The 17,691-nt window shown below is 47.0% G+C and overlaps 1 protein-coding gene across 5 annotated transcripts in view; it reads left to right on the plus strand.

Annotated features, from left to right (window-relative positions):
• The window catches only part of BANF2 (barrier to autointegration factor 2), a 41,644-nt gene that overhangs the window by 13,133 nt on the left and 10,820 nt on the right, over positions 1-17,691 (plus strand). For 3 of the 5 annotated variants that reach the window (XM_011979484.1, XM_011979482.1, XM_011979483.1), the window contains exon 2: positions 17,012-17,140. In XM_011979484.1, the coding sequence (XP_011834874.1) occupies positions 17,015-17,140 (126 nt within the window). In that variant the 5' untranslated portion in view covers positions 17,012-17,014. Of the gene's footprint in view, positions 1-3,944; positions 4,326-14,707; positions 14,871-17,011; positions 17,141-17,691 lie in introns of all 5 variants that reach the window. The other 2 variants (XM_011979480.1, XM_011979481.1) reach the window with 2 other exon arrangements.

The raw sequence follows: 17,691 nt of genomic DNA on the forward strand, positions 1-17,691 counted from the left end.
TGGACGACAAAGTGATATGTCTGAAAAAAACAAAAACGAACAGAAAAAAACCTGAGATCCCTGATCCACAAAAGCCTGAAATATGATGTCAAATTGTATTTATATATGCAAGGGGACATTTTTCCTGAAGGAAGGTGCATAGCAGGAGAGGCAAACTGTGGCATGGCTTTGTTTTGTTGGGTCCACATAGCATTATGAATATTTGAATGATTTCCCAACATTTAAAAATTGGGTACTAGTACATAAAAATCTAAATGTTGGGCTCCTCTTGAAAAGACTCACAAGATCCAGTCACGTGGGACCCACATTCCAGAAATGGGTGGCCTCCTTTAGATGGGGTGTGTGGGGCCACAGTCAGCTACACAGTCCATAGCACTTTTGTGACCTCCCCAGTGGATGTCCAATGTTGGTCCTCATTTGCCACTTGCACTGTTTTCTTCACTGCTTTATTTTTTTAATTTGCCTGGTCCCTCTGGCTTTTTCATTTGCAACCCATGATTTGAACTTCTAATAGATGCTCAAAGGGTGGCTGATTTTAAGAAGATCATTGAAACTGAGATCTTTTTTCCAACTTAAACTCTTTCCCCACAATCCAGTGTTGAAACCGACCCTTAGTAGAGGCAGAACACCACCTTTCCCAGGCCCAGAAACTCAGATTCTTTTCCTCCTAAGGAATATGTGTATGCTGTTTGTCCAAGGCCATGTTTACAAATGGCAAGCTTATCTTCTGATGTTATAAAACACCAAAAGCTATTTAGAAATTACTGAAACTCCTATCTGTAGTCTCTGCAAGATACTGCTCAGGTGATAATGCAATCAATGAAAGCAATGACAATCTGGGAAATCCTTTCTTTAGAACCTTGAGAATTTGGCTTTGAATGGAGACAAATCAGACAGATAGAACTCTTGCTCAGGCCCCTTTTCCGAAGCCAGAGCCAACAAGCCTAGCTTTCTTTTGAAAGGGTCTTAAGTAGGTCTTTGCATTTGGGAAGATCAGGCAAGTCACTTAGAGTGGATTTCTGAACTGAGACTCAGAGATGCACATACTCACACCTGCATATCCGGAGACATGTGGACCTGGAGGGCTGGAGGAACTCAGCTGCCTTGGTCCTTAGGAGGCTCCAGAACCACCGTGCTGAGGCCCAGCAGGCAAGGGCAGGACGCACAAAATGTGAGAGCAGAGGAATGAAGGAAAATTAAATCTTGGGAGAGGCATTCTGTCCAGCAAAGAACGGGAGGTGAATACATGGCACGTGGGCCTTCAGTATCCTATGAGTGGAATGAAGGCAATGCTTAAAACACTGCACCACTGCACAGCTCCACCTGTACACAAGATGGCCCCTTGTTTTGGGGCAGCCGACTGCTGCGTCCCCTGTTTATATTTGCACCCAAGCAGAGGAAGTCAGTCCAAAGCTAGAAGGAGAGAAAATGATTGCCCAGAAGCTCAATGGAAGCCTTGATTAATACCTCAGTGGTTGAGAACACAGATACTAGGCTGACGCCCACTCGGTTGGAGGCCTGGCAATGCCATAGGTCAGTTAATTTATCTTATCTGTGAAATGGCATAATCATAGAACCTATCTCATCCCAAGGGCAGGTGGGTGGATGAAATGAGATGATCTTGGTGCGGAGCTTAGCACGGTGCCTTGGTAAGCCTGGATAAGCATGAGCTGCTTTCTTAGGTGGATTTCCCGGTTGCTGACCTGATAATCTAACTGCAGTGCAAGTAGTTGATATGGAAAGGGTTCCTGGTCCCATGAGGAAGGGAGTGAGGATGTGAGACCGGAAAGGGAAGGTGGTCTTGAGCAGTTACTGCCATGAGCACTGGGGGCTCCCTCCGGCTGGGGATGTCTGGATATCACCTAATGTGGGACAGGCCCCAGAGCTGTGCCACCTGAGGGGTGTGGGGCTGGATACTTACCCACCTACTCACATCCTGGCCGAGGGCTGCTCCCAGGGTGTCTTGTCCCCAGCCCTGCCCACTTGCAGGGCGAAGAGCCCCCCATGGAAACCGTGAGCCCTGGGGGGACATAGGCAAGGCAGGGACAGCATCTGCTAAAACTGTCCTTGTTGTTCTGACTCCTGTCCTGGAGAGGGAAGACCTGGGCTTTGGAACCACCCAGACCTCAGCCTGTAGCTTATCACCGCCTTTTACTAGATAGATGGCCCCCTTTGCCTCTTTGGGCCTCCATTTTCACATCTCTTAAAATAGGACAAATTCTCTAACGTTGCAGAACTGTTTTTGAGGACTCTGTGTGACAATGGCCATACAGACGCAGACATGTAGTAGGTGCTCGGTTACCGTGAGCCCCCTTACTCGCCAGCTCAGTTTGGTTCCATTTCTCCTGCTTGCCTGTGATCCTTATTCTGTTTCTAGTCCCGGGGTGAGCCCAGGCCGGCACCAGACTTCTTTCCATGTGAGCAGGGACAAGCTGACATCGAGACTAGTGCTTGCCTCCCAGGTGACTTCTGAGTGACAGGCTGTTGCAGTGATCTCCCAAGCTGGGTATTATCATCCTGTTTCCACCTTAGCTTTGAGTCTCAACAGTCTGTGGCTTTCATCAGATCCAGAGTGGGTAGAATAACCGGCCGGCCTAACGGCGGCTGAGCCAGGAGTGGAATCCCAGCAGAAAGAACTTCGGACCCTTGCAGCTTCCCTGGCAGCCCAGGGCTGGGTGTGTGGGCAGATCTGGGGGCTTCTGCTGAGTCAGACTGTGTGGGAATGTTGTGGCGGGGGCAGGGGCGCCGCCAGATGAAATCAGGATGCCCAGTGAAATTTACATTTCAGATAAACAAGAAAAAACCCCTTCTGTATAAGTACAGTCTGGGAAATACTTGGGCCATACTTATACTAAAAAGTTATGTAGTGTTTATCTGAAATTCAAATTTCACTGGGCATCTGACATTTTTATGACCTAAATCTGGCAACACTACTCTGGTGGGAACGGAGAACAAACCTCCTGGGAGGTCTGGGTTAGAGATCAGCACAGCAACCGTCCTGCAGGCAAAGGCCAGCGTGGAGCCACTGCCTGCCCCCAGATGGCCTTCCCCGGGATCCCCTCCAGGGCCTGTAAAGCCCTCATGAGAGTCACTTTTGCCTGAAGACATTGTTTAACTACACAGTGGAGTCAGTTACAGATTCACTCTCACCACACTTACCCGTAGAAAGAAAATACGATTCTTTATTCTTAGGCACCTCCACACAATGTGGTAAGAACAGAGTAGCTGCAAATTGTGTATGTGTTGGGTGGGGTTCCCTGGAAGCAGAGCCTGAGACCTGGGTTCCAGTGCCCCTGATCTGGTGAAGGAAGCAGGAGAGGGCAGGGGAGGAGCTGAGAGGTGTGGACCGGGGCACTCAGCTTCTGCCTGACCCCCTGGGGGGCTCTGGAGCCGGAATGGTACCAGACAGTTGGCTCCACCTTGAGACAAGGGAGTTAGGGTTTTGTGCTTCTGCATCCACAGGCCATTAGCTGCCCTCAGGCAGGGGGCTGGGCCTTGCAACCTCCCAGGTGTCTCCAGGTGTAGCAGCTTCCACAGCAGAGGTGACAGTCCAGAGAAAGCCACGACCACACATTGAGGATCCCCGCAACACTGGTAGCAGCTGGGTGCACCAACTGGTCCAGGAGACCTGGACATGGCACCGATGGCACCTACTAGGCTCTGTCTCCTTGCAATGTAATAGTCAGATTCTCTCCAGGCTGCGTTAAAGAGTCCCTATTGGGAGGTGCAGTCTCCTTAGGGACTGCTCTGCCCCTCCTCTGTCCTTCCTAAAGAGTGATGGCTGTGTGTGGAGACAGGTGCTGACTGTGTCTTCAAGGCAGTGGGGAGAGGGGACTTTGAATACTCGTGAGATCTGCAGGATGATCGCCTGAGCCTGTGGCAGTGTGACTGCCGGAATCTGCTCCCTGCTGTGAAGGGGTGACCAGCCCCTTTTTGTCTTTTAGGGCTATCTTAGTTTCCACTGCTGCAGCCTGTGGCCTGGTCATTTGCCCATGGTGGTATGGTCCCCATGCATGGGACTTTTTCATCCTGACTCCAGGCTTCTGTTCATCCATCAGGGCTTAAAGCATCTTCTGCCCTATCGTGCCCTGAACTTTTTGCTGCAAAAAGCCAAGGGCACTGGCTCACGCTTATCTTCCCAGCCACTGTTTACTGCTGCTACACTGCTGCCCAAGACACTTCAGAAGTGACCGTTGTTGTCATCTCCTGCCAAGTCCCGGAAGGCAAGCCACCAAGTCCCATGCACCATTCCCACAGCCCAACAACCTTCCCGACTCTACCCACTGGAATCTAAAGAGTCTGCCCACTTCTGGATGTTTGTTCAGGTAGGGAAGTTCAAGCCCCATGCCCATGAACATTCATCTTTCTTTTCTCTTCCACCTTCCCTGGGAGGGTAGTGTGGATACTGAGGTGAGCCTTCTTCCTCTTTCTAGAATCCATGGGGCAGAGAAGGTAGATTCTCCCTTCCTCTCTTCTGGGGAAACTCCTTCTCCCTCTAGCCAACATTGCTTTCCCTTTCTCTGTGGGGTTATAATGGCAGAGAAAGATGGGATCAAAATGCTCTACTCATAAGGGGGTGTACATTGAGAGGTTTAGAAACATGTTAGAGTGCCCCTATGTTTATAGCAGCATTAGTCACAATGGCCAGAAGGTGGAAGTAACCCAGGTTCCCATGATGGATGAATGGAGGAGCAAAATGTGCTGTATACGATGGAATGTTGTTTAGTCTTAGAAAGAGGAAAAATCCTGGCTGGGCACGATGGCTCATGCCCTGTAATCCTAGTATTTTGGGAGATCAAGGAGGGAGGATTGCTTGAGGCCAGGAGATCAAGACTAGCCTGGGCAACTTAGGGAGACCCCCAATCTCTACAAAAAAATTAAAAAATTAGCTGAGCATGGTGGTGCACATCTGTAGTCCCAGCTACTCGGGTGGCTGAGGCGGGAGGACGGAGGATCACGTAACCCCGGAGTTTAAGGCTGCAGTGAGCTATGATTGCACTCCAGCCTGGTGATGGAGCAAGACTCCATCTTAAAAAGAAAGACTGAGAGAGACAGACAGAGAGAGAGAGAGAGAGAGAGACAGAGAGACAGAGAGACAGAGAGACAGAGAGAGATCCTGTTGCATGGATGCACCTTGAGGACATCAAGCTGAGTAAAATAGGCCAATCACCAAAAGACAACTCCTGTGTGATTCCACTTCCATGAGGCATCTAGAGTAGTCAGCTTCATAAAGACAGAAAGTAGAATGGTGTTTGTCAGGGGCGAGGAGGAGGGGGAAATGGGGAGTTGTTGTGTATTAGGTATGAGAATGTTCTGAAGATTAGCACAACATGAATACATTGAACACTACTGCACTGTGCACTTAAAGATGACTAAGATAGTCCGGGCGCAGTGGCTCATGCCTGTAATCCCAGCACTTTGGAAGGCAGAGGCAGGAAGATCACTTGAGGCCAGGAGTTTGAGACCAGCCTGGGCAACATAGCAAGACCTCATCTTTACAAAAATATTACAAAGTTACCCGGGTGTGGTGGCTCATGCCTGTAGTCCCAGCTACTCACGAGGCTGAAACGAGAGGATTGCTTGAACCCAGGAGTTCGAGACTGCAGTGAGCTGTAATCAGGCCACTGCACTCCAGCCTGGGTGACAGAGTGAGACTCCATCTCAAAAATAAAAAAATAAAAAATAAATAATATAATATAAAATAAATAAATAAATAAATAAATGTTAAGATGGTAAGAATTTAAGTTGTGTATTTTACCACAATTAAGAACAAAAAAGTAGTCTGGGTGCAGTGGCTCATGCCTGTAATCCCACCACTTTGGGAGGCTGAGGCAGGCAGATCACCTGTGGTCAGGAGTTCAAGACCAGCCTGGACAACATGGTGAAAACCCATCTCTACCAAAAATACAAAAATTAGCCCGGCATGGTGACAGGTGCCTATAATCCCAGCTACTCGGGAGGCTTATGTACAAGAGGCAGAGATTTTAGTGAGCCAAGATTGCACCACTGCACTCCAGCAGCCTGGGCGACAGAGTGAGACTCTGTCAAAAGAAAAAAAAAATAGAAAGAAAGAAAGAAAAAGAAGAATAAAAGGTGAAAAAAAATACATCTGTTACAAATGTAGATATTTCATCCATGGAAGGTGAACTAATAGGCTTGTCCATTCTTTATATGACTTACTCTATTTCATCAGCTCCTGATCCTTTGCAGATAACAGGGCCCCAAAGGGAAGGGAATATTTTCATGAAGGAAAAATGCAACCAGAAATAGTCCTAGCTAGAACCACTATCAGACAAGCATGTCCAGCCTAGATGGAATTGTATAGACAAGGGACAATGCTATTCACAAAGGTTGGGAGACAGGGTCATGGGACAAGAAAGGTGGAGGTTGGACAAGCTGGGAGACAAGCTGGCTTCTTCATGGATCCTTGCAGTTTACCTTGGCTGCAGGCACGGTGATCTTAGCACACATCCATAAAACCTTACTTAGAATTGCTGGGGCCAGAAGTTCTAGAGAACTAAAAAAAAAATTTTTTTTTAAATGTGCAATGTGATGCCTCTTTTGTATATTACAGAACATTCCTAGTGGAGCCTGGCTCAGCACCCTGTAAACCCATTAATATTCCTGTGGTGGAGTGTATAAATATTCACACTAACTGGGATAATAAAGACTATAAATAGCCTCATGTCAGTTCAGGCCAGCGTTCGCTGCCAAGTAAGTCTCCCCCCGCCCTGTGCCCCCAAAAAGAATTTCTGGATTTCAGAGCATTTGGGATATGAAAATGGTAGCTTAGGGATTGTGGACCTGTATGAATTTTGTATCATCTAGAGACTGTAAAAGAACAGAGACAAAATATAGGAAGGAACCAGAAGGATGAGGTCAGTGAATTCAACGCTGATCTTATAAATAAGAAATGGAGGTGACTGGCCCAAGGTCGCTCTGCTGGACATTGGTGGGGCTAAGGTCAGACAAGGATCTCCTACCCTCAGCCCAGCTCCTCCAGCAGGAGTTAACAGGAACCTCCAGACCCAGAGTCCATGAAGCTGAGCCGCCCCCTCCATCCTAGTTCCCTGAAAAAGGGAGCCTTGCCTTTGGGAATGCCTCCTTATGGCTAGTACACCATGTATGGTGTGCCCTGCCGTGGGCTGGTTCTGTTTTCTCTGGGAGTGGTATCTGCAGAAGACATTGTCCCGAGGGTTCATACACTTAGCTCAAGGCCTTGCATACAGATGGCACTCAGTGAATGTCTGAGGAACTGTTGAATGTATTTGGTTATTCATCACCTGTAGACCCATCAAGATAAGGATGTATCATCAAAGGGCCATATGTAAGACAGCCAACAAGGAGCAGAGAAAGAAAAGATCTTGTTTCCCACTGCAGAATCGGAGCTAACGGCGAGGAAGGCAAATATTGCTTTATTTTTGAACAACGAGCATTAATGGTCTTTGGAAAGTGGTTTGTTTCATTCCTGATACCTAAGCCATGGGCCTGACCCCGCCCCATCCCTCTGGGTGGAATGGGGCAGCCTTTGTGCCCAGCACAGTGCTCGGTACACAAAGGGTGCACCCAGAACACTTGTTGGATGAGTGAGTGAGTGATGAGTATTAGGGGTCATTAGTTAGAACTCTGTTATAAAAGGCACAATCCTAACTTAAACTGAAGTAAGCAAAAATGCCTATTTTGTGTATTTTGCCTGACATAATTGAAAAGTCCAAGGGTAGGCGCCTTCAGGCATGTCTAAATCCAGGCCTGCAAATGATTATTGGGGAATCTGTCTCTTCCCTTCTCTCAGAGCTGCTTTCCTCCACACGGGCTTCTTTCTCAGGTGAGCTCTCCACAGGTGTGGCAACCATGGCCATAGCAGGCTCAGGCCAAGCAGCCCTCACAGAAAGTGACTCATGGCCCAAGAAAGTGAGGGGTGGTCACTTGCCCACCCCAGGATACTGTGGTGAGCGTGGTACACCCTGAAAAGTAGTTCCTGAGTGGATTGTACAAAATGGAGCCCTGTGGAAGCTCTTGAGGCCATGAGCTTCCATCCAAAATGGGGGTCATTTCTCCCTCCAATGCATGAGTGCAGCCTGACAGGGTCTCCTCAGATCCTTAACAGCCTAGGTGGGAGAGGGCCCCTCAGAGTCCGACCCTCAGTGTTATAGGAAGGTTACCCCTATTCTTTTCTTTTTCTTTTTCTTCTTTTTTTTTTTGAGACAGGGTCTCCCTCTTATGCCCAGGCTGGAGTGCAGTGGTGAGACCACGGCTCACTGCAGCCTCTACCTCCCCAGGCCCAGGCAATTCTCCCACCTCAGCTGCCCAAGTAGCTGGGACCACAGGTGTGTGCCACCATGCCTGGCTAATTTTTGTAATTTTCGTAAAGGCGAGGTTGTGGCATGTTGCCCAAGTTCACCCATCTTTCCTTTCTATTTTTTTTTTTTTTAAAGAAAGAGACAGGTCAGGTGCAGTGGCTCACACCTGTAATCCCGGCACTTTGGGAGGCCGAGGAGGGGGGATCACTGGAGCTCAGGAGGTCAAGACCAGCCTGGCCAATGTGGTGAAACCCTGTCTCTACCAAAAATTAGCCAGGTGGGGTGGCGTGCATCTGTGGTCCCAGCTACTCGGGAGGCTGAGGCAGGAGAATCTCTTGAGCCCAGGAGGCAGATGTTGCGGTGAGCCAAGATTGCGCCACTGCACTTCAGCCAGAGCAACAGAGCAAGACCCCGTCTCAAAAAAAAAGAAAAAGAAAAGAAAAGAAAAAAAGAAAGAAAGAAAAAAGAAAAAGAGAGACAGGGTCTTGCTCGGTTGCCCAGGCTGGTCTTGAACTCCTGGGCTCAAGTGATGATCCTCCCGCCTTGGCCTCCCAAATTGTTGGGATTACAGGAGTGAGTGACGGCACCAGGCCAGCCACCCTCATTTTCATTCTTTCTCAGGTCATTTGAAGGGAGAACACTGGTCATTTGAAGGGAGAAACTGCAATTCTGGGGAATGTGGGTAGAGGTACAGGGAGCCAGGAAGCAGCATTGACAGACAGTATTCCTTCAGATTCTGAGGGGTGACCATCTGGGCTCCCTTGGGCTCTACTCCATCAGTGCAGAGGTCCCTTTGTCCTCTCACTGCAGACCGAAGGCACAGCAGGCCTCCAAGGAACAACCCTGGGGTCATTCTTACCCTCATGCTCTCCCTGCCGCTTGGTGCTACAAGACTGGAGTGTTCCCAGGGCATAGGGGTAGATGCTCTGTTTTCTTATAAATCTGCTTGGTTTGGGAGATACTTATATTCTCCATATCTTTGAGGTGTTAACTATGTAATAAAGTAGCTTTTAATAATGGATGTCAGTGCTTTGAATATATGAATCTACATTTTAAAATAAAAGTAGAAACAGAAAATGAAGGCACTGAGCAAAAGAAGCAAATTTAACTACAAAGTGAAAGAGCTGTTCATCTAGGCTAGTTTCCCTATGCCGTCATTAGGGTTAGCTCAGAGCTTCCTAGTAGGCCAAGTAAAAAGGGAAATAAGATCTTTACAAATTACTTTTTATCATAAAGGTAGAAATATACCAATTTTGAAAGGCATGCTTTTTTCTTGGTATTAAGTTCCAAAAGAAATATGTCATGTGGGATAATTTATAAAACAAAATGTGAGTAGCAACAGTCTCAACCATGTTCCCACAGGTGCAGATTCCCCTGCCCAACCCCTGTAATATACCTTGTGACTACCCTCTATAATAGGTGAGGGAAAACCACTAATTTTAAGTATTAACATCCCACTTTCCTGGGGTAGGCAATACCATATGTGTCTAAATATAAAGCAAACATGGAAAATAAGATAATCTCACAGTTTCTCAGCAAGAAAATCTCCAAAAATGCTTTTTGGCCACTTGAATATATAAATTTTAGGGATACAGAAAAAATAGTCTTACATCTACCGTTTGATTTCATAATTTAATTACACACATTTGAAATCACATATTACATAAAATAATATTTAGAAATGTTCATGCAGCAATCTGTTAATGGCAAAATAATATATGAAAATATTGCACTTTTCTCATTGACCTTTTGCAAAAACAATGGTATTCTAATGGGAGTCACTTTTGGTGTTGTAGAATTTTTTTTTTTTGCGATGGAGTCTCGCTCTGTTGCCCAGGCTGAAGTGCAATGGCGAGATCTCAGCTTACTGCAACCTCTGCCTCCCGGGTTCAAGCAATTCTCCTACCTCAGCCTCCCAAGTAGCTGGGATTACAGGCACCCGCCATCACGCCTGGCTAATTTTTGTATTTTTAGTGGAGACAGGGCTCCTGACCTCAGGTGATCCACCCGCCTCGGCCTCCCAAAGTACTGGGATTACAGGCATGAGCTACCATGCATTGTAGAATTTTTAGAGAATAACAACTTCACTTCCAGCCAATAGTGGAAGAGATGTCCCTTTTTGAATCCATGTATAATATCCCCACTGGAAATTGTATCTCAAGCCCCAAATAGCCATTTGTATGGCATTAGAGCAGTTCCCCCATCCTCACCCCATTTATCTGATAGAGGGGGAATATTTGTGATCACCTCCTTATGAAGACCTGTCACACAGCTTTTAAAAATAACCTTAAAGGATGTCAAACATTTGCAACTGGGAGATCATTCCTTTGGGAATTGAGATTAAATTCTACTGATTCCTTTATTCCTTTTTTTAAAAGGTGACTCTCTAAGCATCTAAAACCAGAATTGATTGTGGTCATTCCCTGCCGTTGTGTTCTCCCCAAACAGGACTTTGTGGTTCAAAATGCAGTAGGGTCATTGACAGAACACCCTGTAATACAAGAACTTATACAGGGCAGGATTATGCTGAGGCATCTGCTTAGTTCTGTTGTATGATGGCCAAGTGCTTAAGCTGTCCATAATGCACCCAACCCTGCAGCTCACCCAGGGTTACAAGAGGGATGCCTTAGAAGAGGGGCGCTCCCCTGGAAGACGGAGAGCTAGTGTGCTTTGCCAGGTGCATGGTTGTTGTTTTGTTTTGTTTTGTTTTTGAGATGGAGTTTCACTCTTGTCACCCAGGCTGGAGTGCAATGGCTTGATCTCGGCTCACTGCAACCTCCGCCTCCCGGGTTCAAGTGAGTCTCCCGTCTCAGCCTCTCAAGTAGCTGGAATTACGGGTGTCTGCCACCACACCCAGCTAATTTTCTTTTGTAGTTTTAGTAGAGATGAGATTTCACCATGTTGGCCAGGCTGATCTCGAACTCCTGACCTCAAGTGATCCACCTCAACCTCCCAAAGTGCTGGGATTATAGGCGTGAGCCCCCACACCCGGCCCAGGTGCATTGTCTTGAACAGGTCATTTACTTTCTTGGGACTTGGTTTTCTTATGGGAGAAATGAGGGGTTTAGGCTAGATTAGAGAAGGATTTTGGGGAGCACAAAGGAGGCATGGGGATGGCATCATGTATTGGGGGGCTCTAGTGCCCTCTTCTCATTCCCAAGTCAACAGAGAGTAATTCTGCTTTGATCTATTTTATATCAAGGAATTCCAGGTAAAATTTCCTTTGAAGTAAAGATCTTTTTTTTAATTAAAAAAAAAAAAAGAGGAGCAGCTTGTTATTGAGGTCTGTCTGCGCTGAAGTTCTCTGACTTCAAAGCCATTGGGGTCATAGTTGTCTTCCTACTGATGGCTAATGAGGACATGATGCGCCTGGTGATTTGGGGGTAGATGCAGCCTGGGAGCTGCAAGCGTGCGCCATATGGCAGCACAGACGCTGCAGATCCCACCACTAAGGCCCATTTAGCTGGAACCCCATCATCCCAGCAAATCTGCTTGGAATTTTATCAGATAGAAGCAAAAGACAAGACATGGTCCTCCAATTTTTCAACATACTTGAGTCACTTGGGGAGTTTTTAAAACTTCTGATGTCCAGGGCATACCCTATGCTAATGAAATCAAACTCTGGAGGTGGGATCCAAGCATCAGTAATTTGTAACTCCCCCCATGTGAGGCCTAATGTGCTGTCAAGTTTAAGAATAAGTGCCACTGGTACAGTCGCTTGGAAAACAGTATGGCAATTCCTCGAAAAATTAAAAATAGAATTACCATATGATCCAGCAATTTCACTTCTGGGTATATACCCAAAAGAATTGAATGCAGGTTCGCAAAGAGATATTTGTGTACCCATGTTCATAGCAGTATTATCCACAATAGCCATAAGGTGGGAGCAACGCAAACATCTAGCGATAGATGAAGAATAAACAAAATGTGTTGTGTACATACAATAGAATATAGTTCAGCCTTAAAAAGGCAAGACATTCCGAGACATGCTGCAGCATGGATGAACCTTGAGAACATTATGCTAAGTGAAATAAGCCAGACACAAAAGGACAGATATCATATAATTCCACTTAAATTTTTTTTTTCTTTTCAAATTATCTGCAGGGCAAGTTCTACACAGTTCCACTTATATGTAAGTTCCACTTATATGAGGTATCTAGAGTAGTCATTTTAACAGAAACAGAAAGTAGAATAGTGGTTGCCAGGGGTTGCAGGGAGACATGGAGACTTGCTGTTCAATGGGTATGGAGTTTCAATTTTGCAAGTTGAAAAGAGTTCTGGAGATCGGTTGCACAACAATGTGAATACACTTCACATTACTGAACCGTGCACTTAAAAATAATTGAAATGGGACATTTTATGTTAGATATATTTTACCACAATTCATGCAATAACATACAAAGAGTAAGTGGCATCATGAATGTCTTGCCGGTGAAAGTGAGGTCTATGGGCAGCAGCGTCACCTCTCCTCGGAGCTGGTCACACACACAGTATCTGAGGCCTGTCCCAGACCTGCTGAGTCAGCACCTGCATTTTTAAACAAAAAACCCCCAGGTGGTTCGTGCACTCACTCCACTTTGAGAAGTGCTAGAGTTGTAATGAACCAAATATTAGACCAGGGTTTAGAAGATCAGAAGATGTAGCAGACATTGTTGTTTGCCTACCCAGCATTCATTTCCTTCCTTCCTTCCTTCCTTCCTCCCTCCCTCCCTCCTTCCTTCCTTCCTTCCTTCCTTCTTACAGAAACTGACATTCTCTGAGTAGCCTCATGTTTCAGAGGAGGCTCACCTCATCCACCCCCATAGCGGTCCCACTCCCCTGACCAGTGGCTGCTTTACAGGTGGGCATGTTGCCTGGTTCTGGCCAATGAAACTAAAGGAAGTTCCACTGGAGAGTTTCTGGGAGAGGTTGCCTCCCCTTAAGGACACGCAAGAAGAAAAGGCCTCTCCTTCCTTTGGAAGTTTGTTTTGTTTTGTTTTTGTTTTTTTTTTTTGAGACGGAGTCTCACTCCGTTGTCCAGGCTGGAGTGCAGTGGCGTGATCCTTGGCTCACTGCAACCTCCACCTCCCAGGTTCAAGTGATTCTCCTGCCTCAGCCTCCCGAGTAGTTGGGATTGCAGGCGCATGCCACTACGCCTGGCTAATTTTTGTGTTTTTAGTAGAGATGGGGTTTCACCATGTTGGCCAGGCTGGTCTCCAACTCCTGACCTCAAGTGATCTGCTTGCCTCAGCCTCCCAAAGTGCTGAGATTACAGGTGTGAGTCACCACGCCCAGCCTCTTTGGAAGTTTGCACATTGGAATGGGACCCAAGCAAATTCTGGAGGCATCTTGGGACCTTGGGAGCAGCTATCCTGGCCCTTGTTCACATAGAGTTATTGACTGATAAGATCCTGGGTCCACCTCATCAAAGGATTTCTTGTTATATGAGATTAGAAATGTATTTATTGTTTCAGACCACATGAGGCAGGATTTTTCATTACTTGTAACCCAGGGTTTCTTAACCTCTATGCTATTGACACCTAGAGCCAGATAATTCTTTGTTGTGGGGTGGTTGTGTACCTAGGGCCAGATAATTCTTTGTTGTGGGTGGTTGTGTACCTAGGGCCAGATAATTCTTTGTTGTGTGTTGGTTGTGTGCATGGCAGGATGCCATGCCCTGGCCTCTGCCCCCTAGAGCCAATAGTCCTTCCCCCTCTCCCAGGCGTGACAACTCGAGTGTCTCTGGACATTACCAATGTTCCCTGGGGATGGGGGCCAATGGCCCCCAGTTGAACACCACTGTTGCAGCCAAAGGAGTGGTAAAGAATGTGAAGACCTTTTTATTCTGACTTCCGACGTTGCTGGAGAGCCCCAGGAGGGCAAAAATCACTGCCTATGTCCCCGCCCCAGAGGTGTTGCAAGGATCAAAGTGAGATCAGGTGTGTGAGAAAAGCAAACACACACAAGGTGTTACTAACCATTACCCGTCTTTGATGCTGCTGATGCATTGATAGCAATGTTGTAGTTTCCATTTATTCTTAGATTTCATAGGCAGAGATGTTTAACTTAACAGATGGCCAGCATGGATAGTGAATGGAATTTTCCCTCAGCAAAGGCAGAGCGGCTCATGAGACTTTCAGGCTTTTCCTTGCTCAGAAATTCTGGATTCTTACCCAATTCATCAATCCCAATTCTCAATCCCAATTCATCATCCCATAAAGCCATGGGTGCTGAGGCGTTCTCCTGTTAACACCTGTGTTAAACACCATCTTGTACTTACGAAACATATTTTCACAGATGAAGAGACAGATTCCTATTTAGCTGCTGAAGAGAGGTCGATGCCCTCGGCTCACACATCTGTGGATTTAAGACCCACAGAGTCAGGGGACCCTGAACAACCTCTCATTGTCTTTTGCTCCCCTTCCTAGAATCTGCTGACACATCAACGCCACTTTTCTTAGGAGCCCCCTGACTACCAAAATCAGTGCCTTTGGATTCATCTCTTCTGGGAGAGTTCAGTGTCTTCTGAAGTGTTACACAACGTACTTCGGGGCAAGAAGGTGTCCACGAGGAGTTCGACTTTATAGAAAGGTCTGGAGGAGAATGGGGAGGGCGGGGACAGGAGAGGGGACGGGGCTGTGAAAGGGAGGCGTTGGATGCACCTGATCATTTATGTCATCAAATACTTGCCATGTGCTCGGCAGAGGGGCTGGTGTTGGAGTGGGGAGCAAAGGCCATTAGGAGGCAGCTGCAGTCCTTGGGGGCCTCATGATCTACTGGGGAATGTGTGGAGGACATTGGGTCATTCCTGTAACATAGTCACAGATGGTATGGGGTAACTATCCCCAGGAACAGGAGAACTATCTTGATTTTGGTTCCCCCAGCCCCACCCCTGCAACCCATGGGCTTTGAGGGGCACTGACTCCCTTGCTGAGCCCAGACATAGAACACACAGGCCATAAATTTTGTTTTAGGGGTTGGCATATTACGGTTTGAACCAGAGAGGGCATTTGTTGGGGGCCTCTAGGAAAAGACATCTTTGTGTTTTTTGGGGGGAGAAGGCTGTGGCTTGCAAAAGCGATGCTGCAGCCCAGTTACTTCCACGAAGGAGTTAAACTGAGGACTGAGCCCATTCACAAAGAAAGACTGAGTCGAGAGAGCTGCCGGGAAATCAAGTTGGAGCCTTGCTCAAGCCACATCTGATCTACCTCTGGACTTTTTGGTAGTATGTGCTAATAACACCTCCTTATTATGTAAACTGATTTACACTGAGTTTTCTGATACTTTCATCATAAACTGTCCAAACTGGCACAGAATTTTGTACCAGGAAGGGGATGCTACAATGAACAAACCTTAAACGTGGATTGGTTAAGAGACATTCAGGCGGAGAGCAGCAAAGATGTCTCTATCAAACTAGGAAGATGGCGGCTGGGCGCGGTAGCTCATGCCTGTAATACACTTTGGGAGACCCAGGTGGGCAGATCACCTGAGATCAGGAGTTCAAGACCAGCCCGGTCAACATGGTGAAACCTTGTCTCTACTAAAAATACAAAAATTACCCAGGCGCGGTGGCGCACACCGGTAATCCCAGCAACTTGGGAGGCTGAGGCAAGAGAATCGCTTGAACCCAGGAGGCAGTGGTTGCAGTGAGCCAAGATCATGCCATTGCATTCCAGCCTGGGCAACAAGAGTGAAACTTCATCACAAAAACAAAACAAAACAAAAAACTAGGAAGATGGTAACCCTCATTTAACAAAATGGCCAGTTTTGCCGGCATGCAGACCTAATGCTTATGGAGCCCATGATATTTTGAGATCTTCCAGGAAATATTCAGGATGTTGGCTACCTCTGGCAGTCTTCATTAAGGTCCTAGGAGACTCAGCTTCTGGGAGATGGTGGTCCATTTAAAAGTGGAGAGGGATGAAAATAGTTCTGCTAAGAGAGAGAGTCTTTTTGCCTGGGGCCTGCAATCTGCAGTTGCAGGAAATTGATGAGCAAGTCCTGCTGTTTGGGAAAGCTGATTTATCTGGCTAAAGTTGGAGCACAGGCAACAAATGAGGCGACTTAAGCAAAAGCCATCTTCTCTTCCTTCTTTCGAGGTGGAGTTGGTGAGGCCGATGAGTGCAGGAGCAGCTCTTTCACCAGTGTGAGGGGAGCCAAGCAAGAATAAAGCCAACACAAGGAGGGAAAGCTGGAGAATCCCCAAGGAATGAAGCTGCGACCCGTTGCCACCTGCAGGCTTTGGATTTCTAGAATGTGTTCTTTACGATTTGAGCCAGTGTGAAGAGTTTCTAGCGAGTTTACACTATTATAGAGTGTGATGAACACTGAAATAAAAGTATGACTAAAGTGTTGGGTGGTTAAGAGAGAAGGTGGGTTAATTAGCAAAGAGAAGCAAGTTGTTGCTTTAGGCATTTAGAATGGAGTGAGTTGGAAAGAACCCACTGCAGTTCTTAATATTAAGCACACTATTTTCATGGAAATTTATTCGACACATCTGTGGCCATCATTAGGCTTCTCTTGGTCCATCCAGGTAGGAATGGATGTGTGAAGGCCTTAGTGGAGGCCAGTGCACTTGCGTTTAGCAGACCCCAGGAAATGCTGGATGACGGAAGGAGTTCTGCCATCTGTTGCCCCAGTCCCTGGTGGGCTGAGGGAGTTCCCCAGTGTCCATGCACACTGGGAGCAGTCAGGTATCTGCTAATCCTCCTCTCTCCCCACTGCTGTCGCAGGAGATGGACCACATGTCTCCCAGGCTGAGAGCCTTCCTCTCTGAACCCATTGGAGAAAAGGATGTCTGCTGGGTGGATGGCATCAGCCATGAGCTCGCAATCAATTTGGTCACCAAAGGTATCAACAAGGTAATTCATTCTTTCTTACTTCTCTGACTTCTCTTCCTTACCTTTCTTCCCCTAGTCCTGCCAGATGGCAGTTGCTGCCACGTGTCCCTGTGAAGGGCCATCAGAGAGCAAAGCTGCAGCTTGGCGGGGTGCCACATGCTTTCATGCTATTGACCCCACAGGCTCGGGCAGCCTCAAGGGCCCGCAGATGATGGGCACATACACACAGAATGGTTTCAGCTCAGAGCAGCTGGGCTGGGCATGATTCACTTGGTGTTCAAACACTCAGGGGTCAACAGAAGTAGGTCAGCCACCGGGGTCTGAGGCGAACTGTCAGAATGGGTGATTTAGGTGCACTCCACACCCCCATGAAGGGACCCATGGCATCTCGCTTGCCCCTGCCAGGGCACCAGCCTGGCAATAGCAAGTGAAGAAACAGGAGCCTGTGGTCTACACCAGAGTGAGTTATTCTATGATGTCACTCTCAGCCCAAGAATGACCTCAAGGATATCCAGTGGAATTGGAATATCCTTTTCTATGTCATTGTTTGTTGGGTTTTTTTTTTTTTTTTT

The sequence above is a fragment of the Mandrillus leucophaeus genome, unplaced genomic scaffold, assembly GCF_000951045.1.
Source record: "Mandrillus leucophaeus isolate KB7577 unplaced genomic scaffold, Mleu.le_1.0 Scaffold202, whole genome shotgun sequence".
Classification (NCBI taxonomy): domain Eukaryota; kingdom Metazoa; phylum Chordata; class Mammalia; order Primates; family Cercopithecidae; genus Mandrillus; species Mandrillus leucophaeus.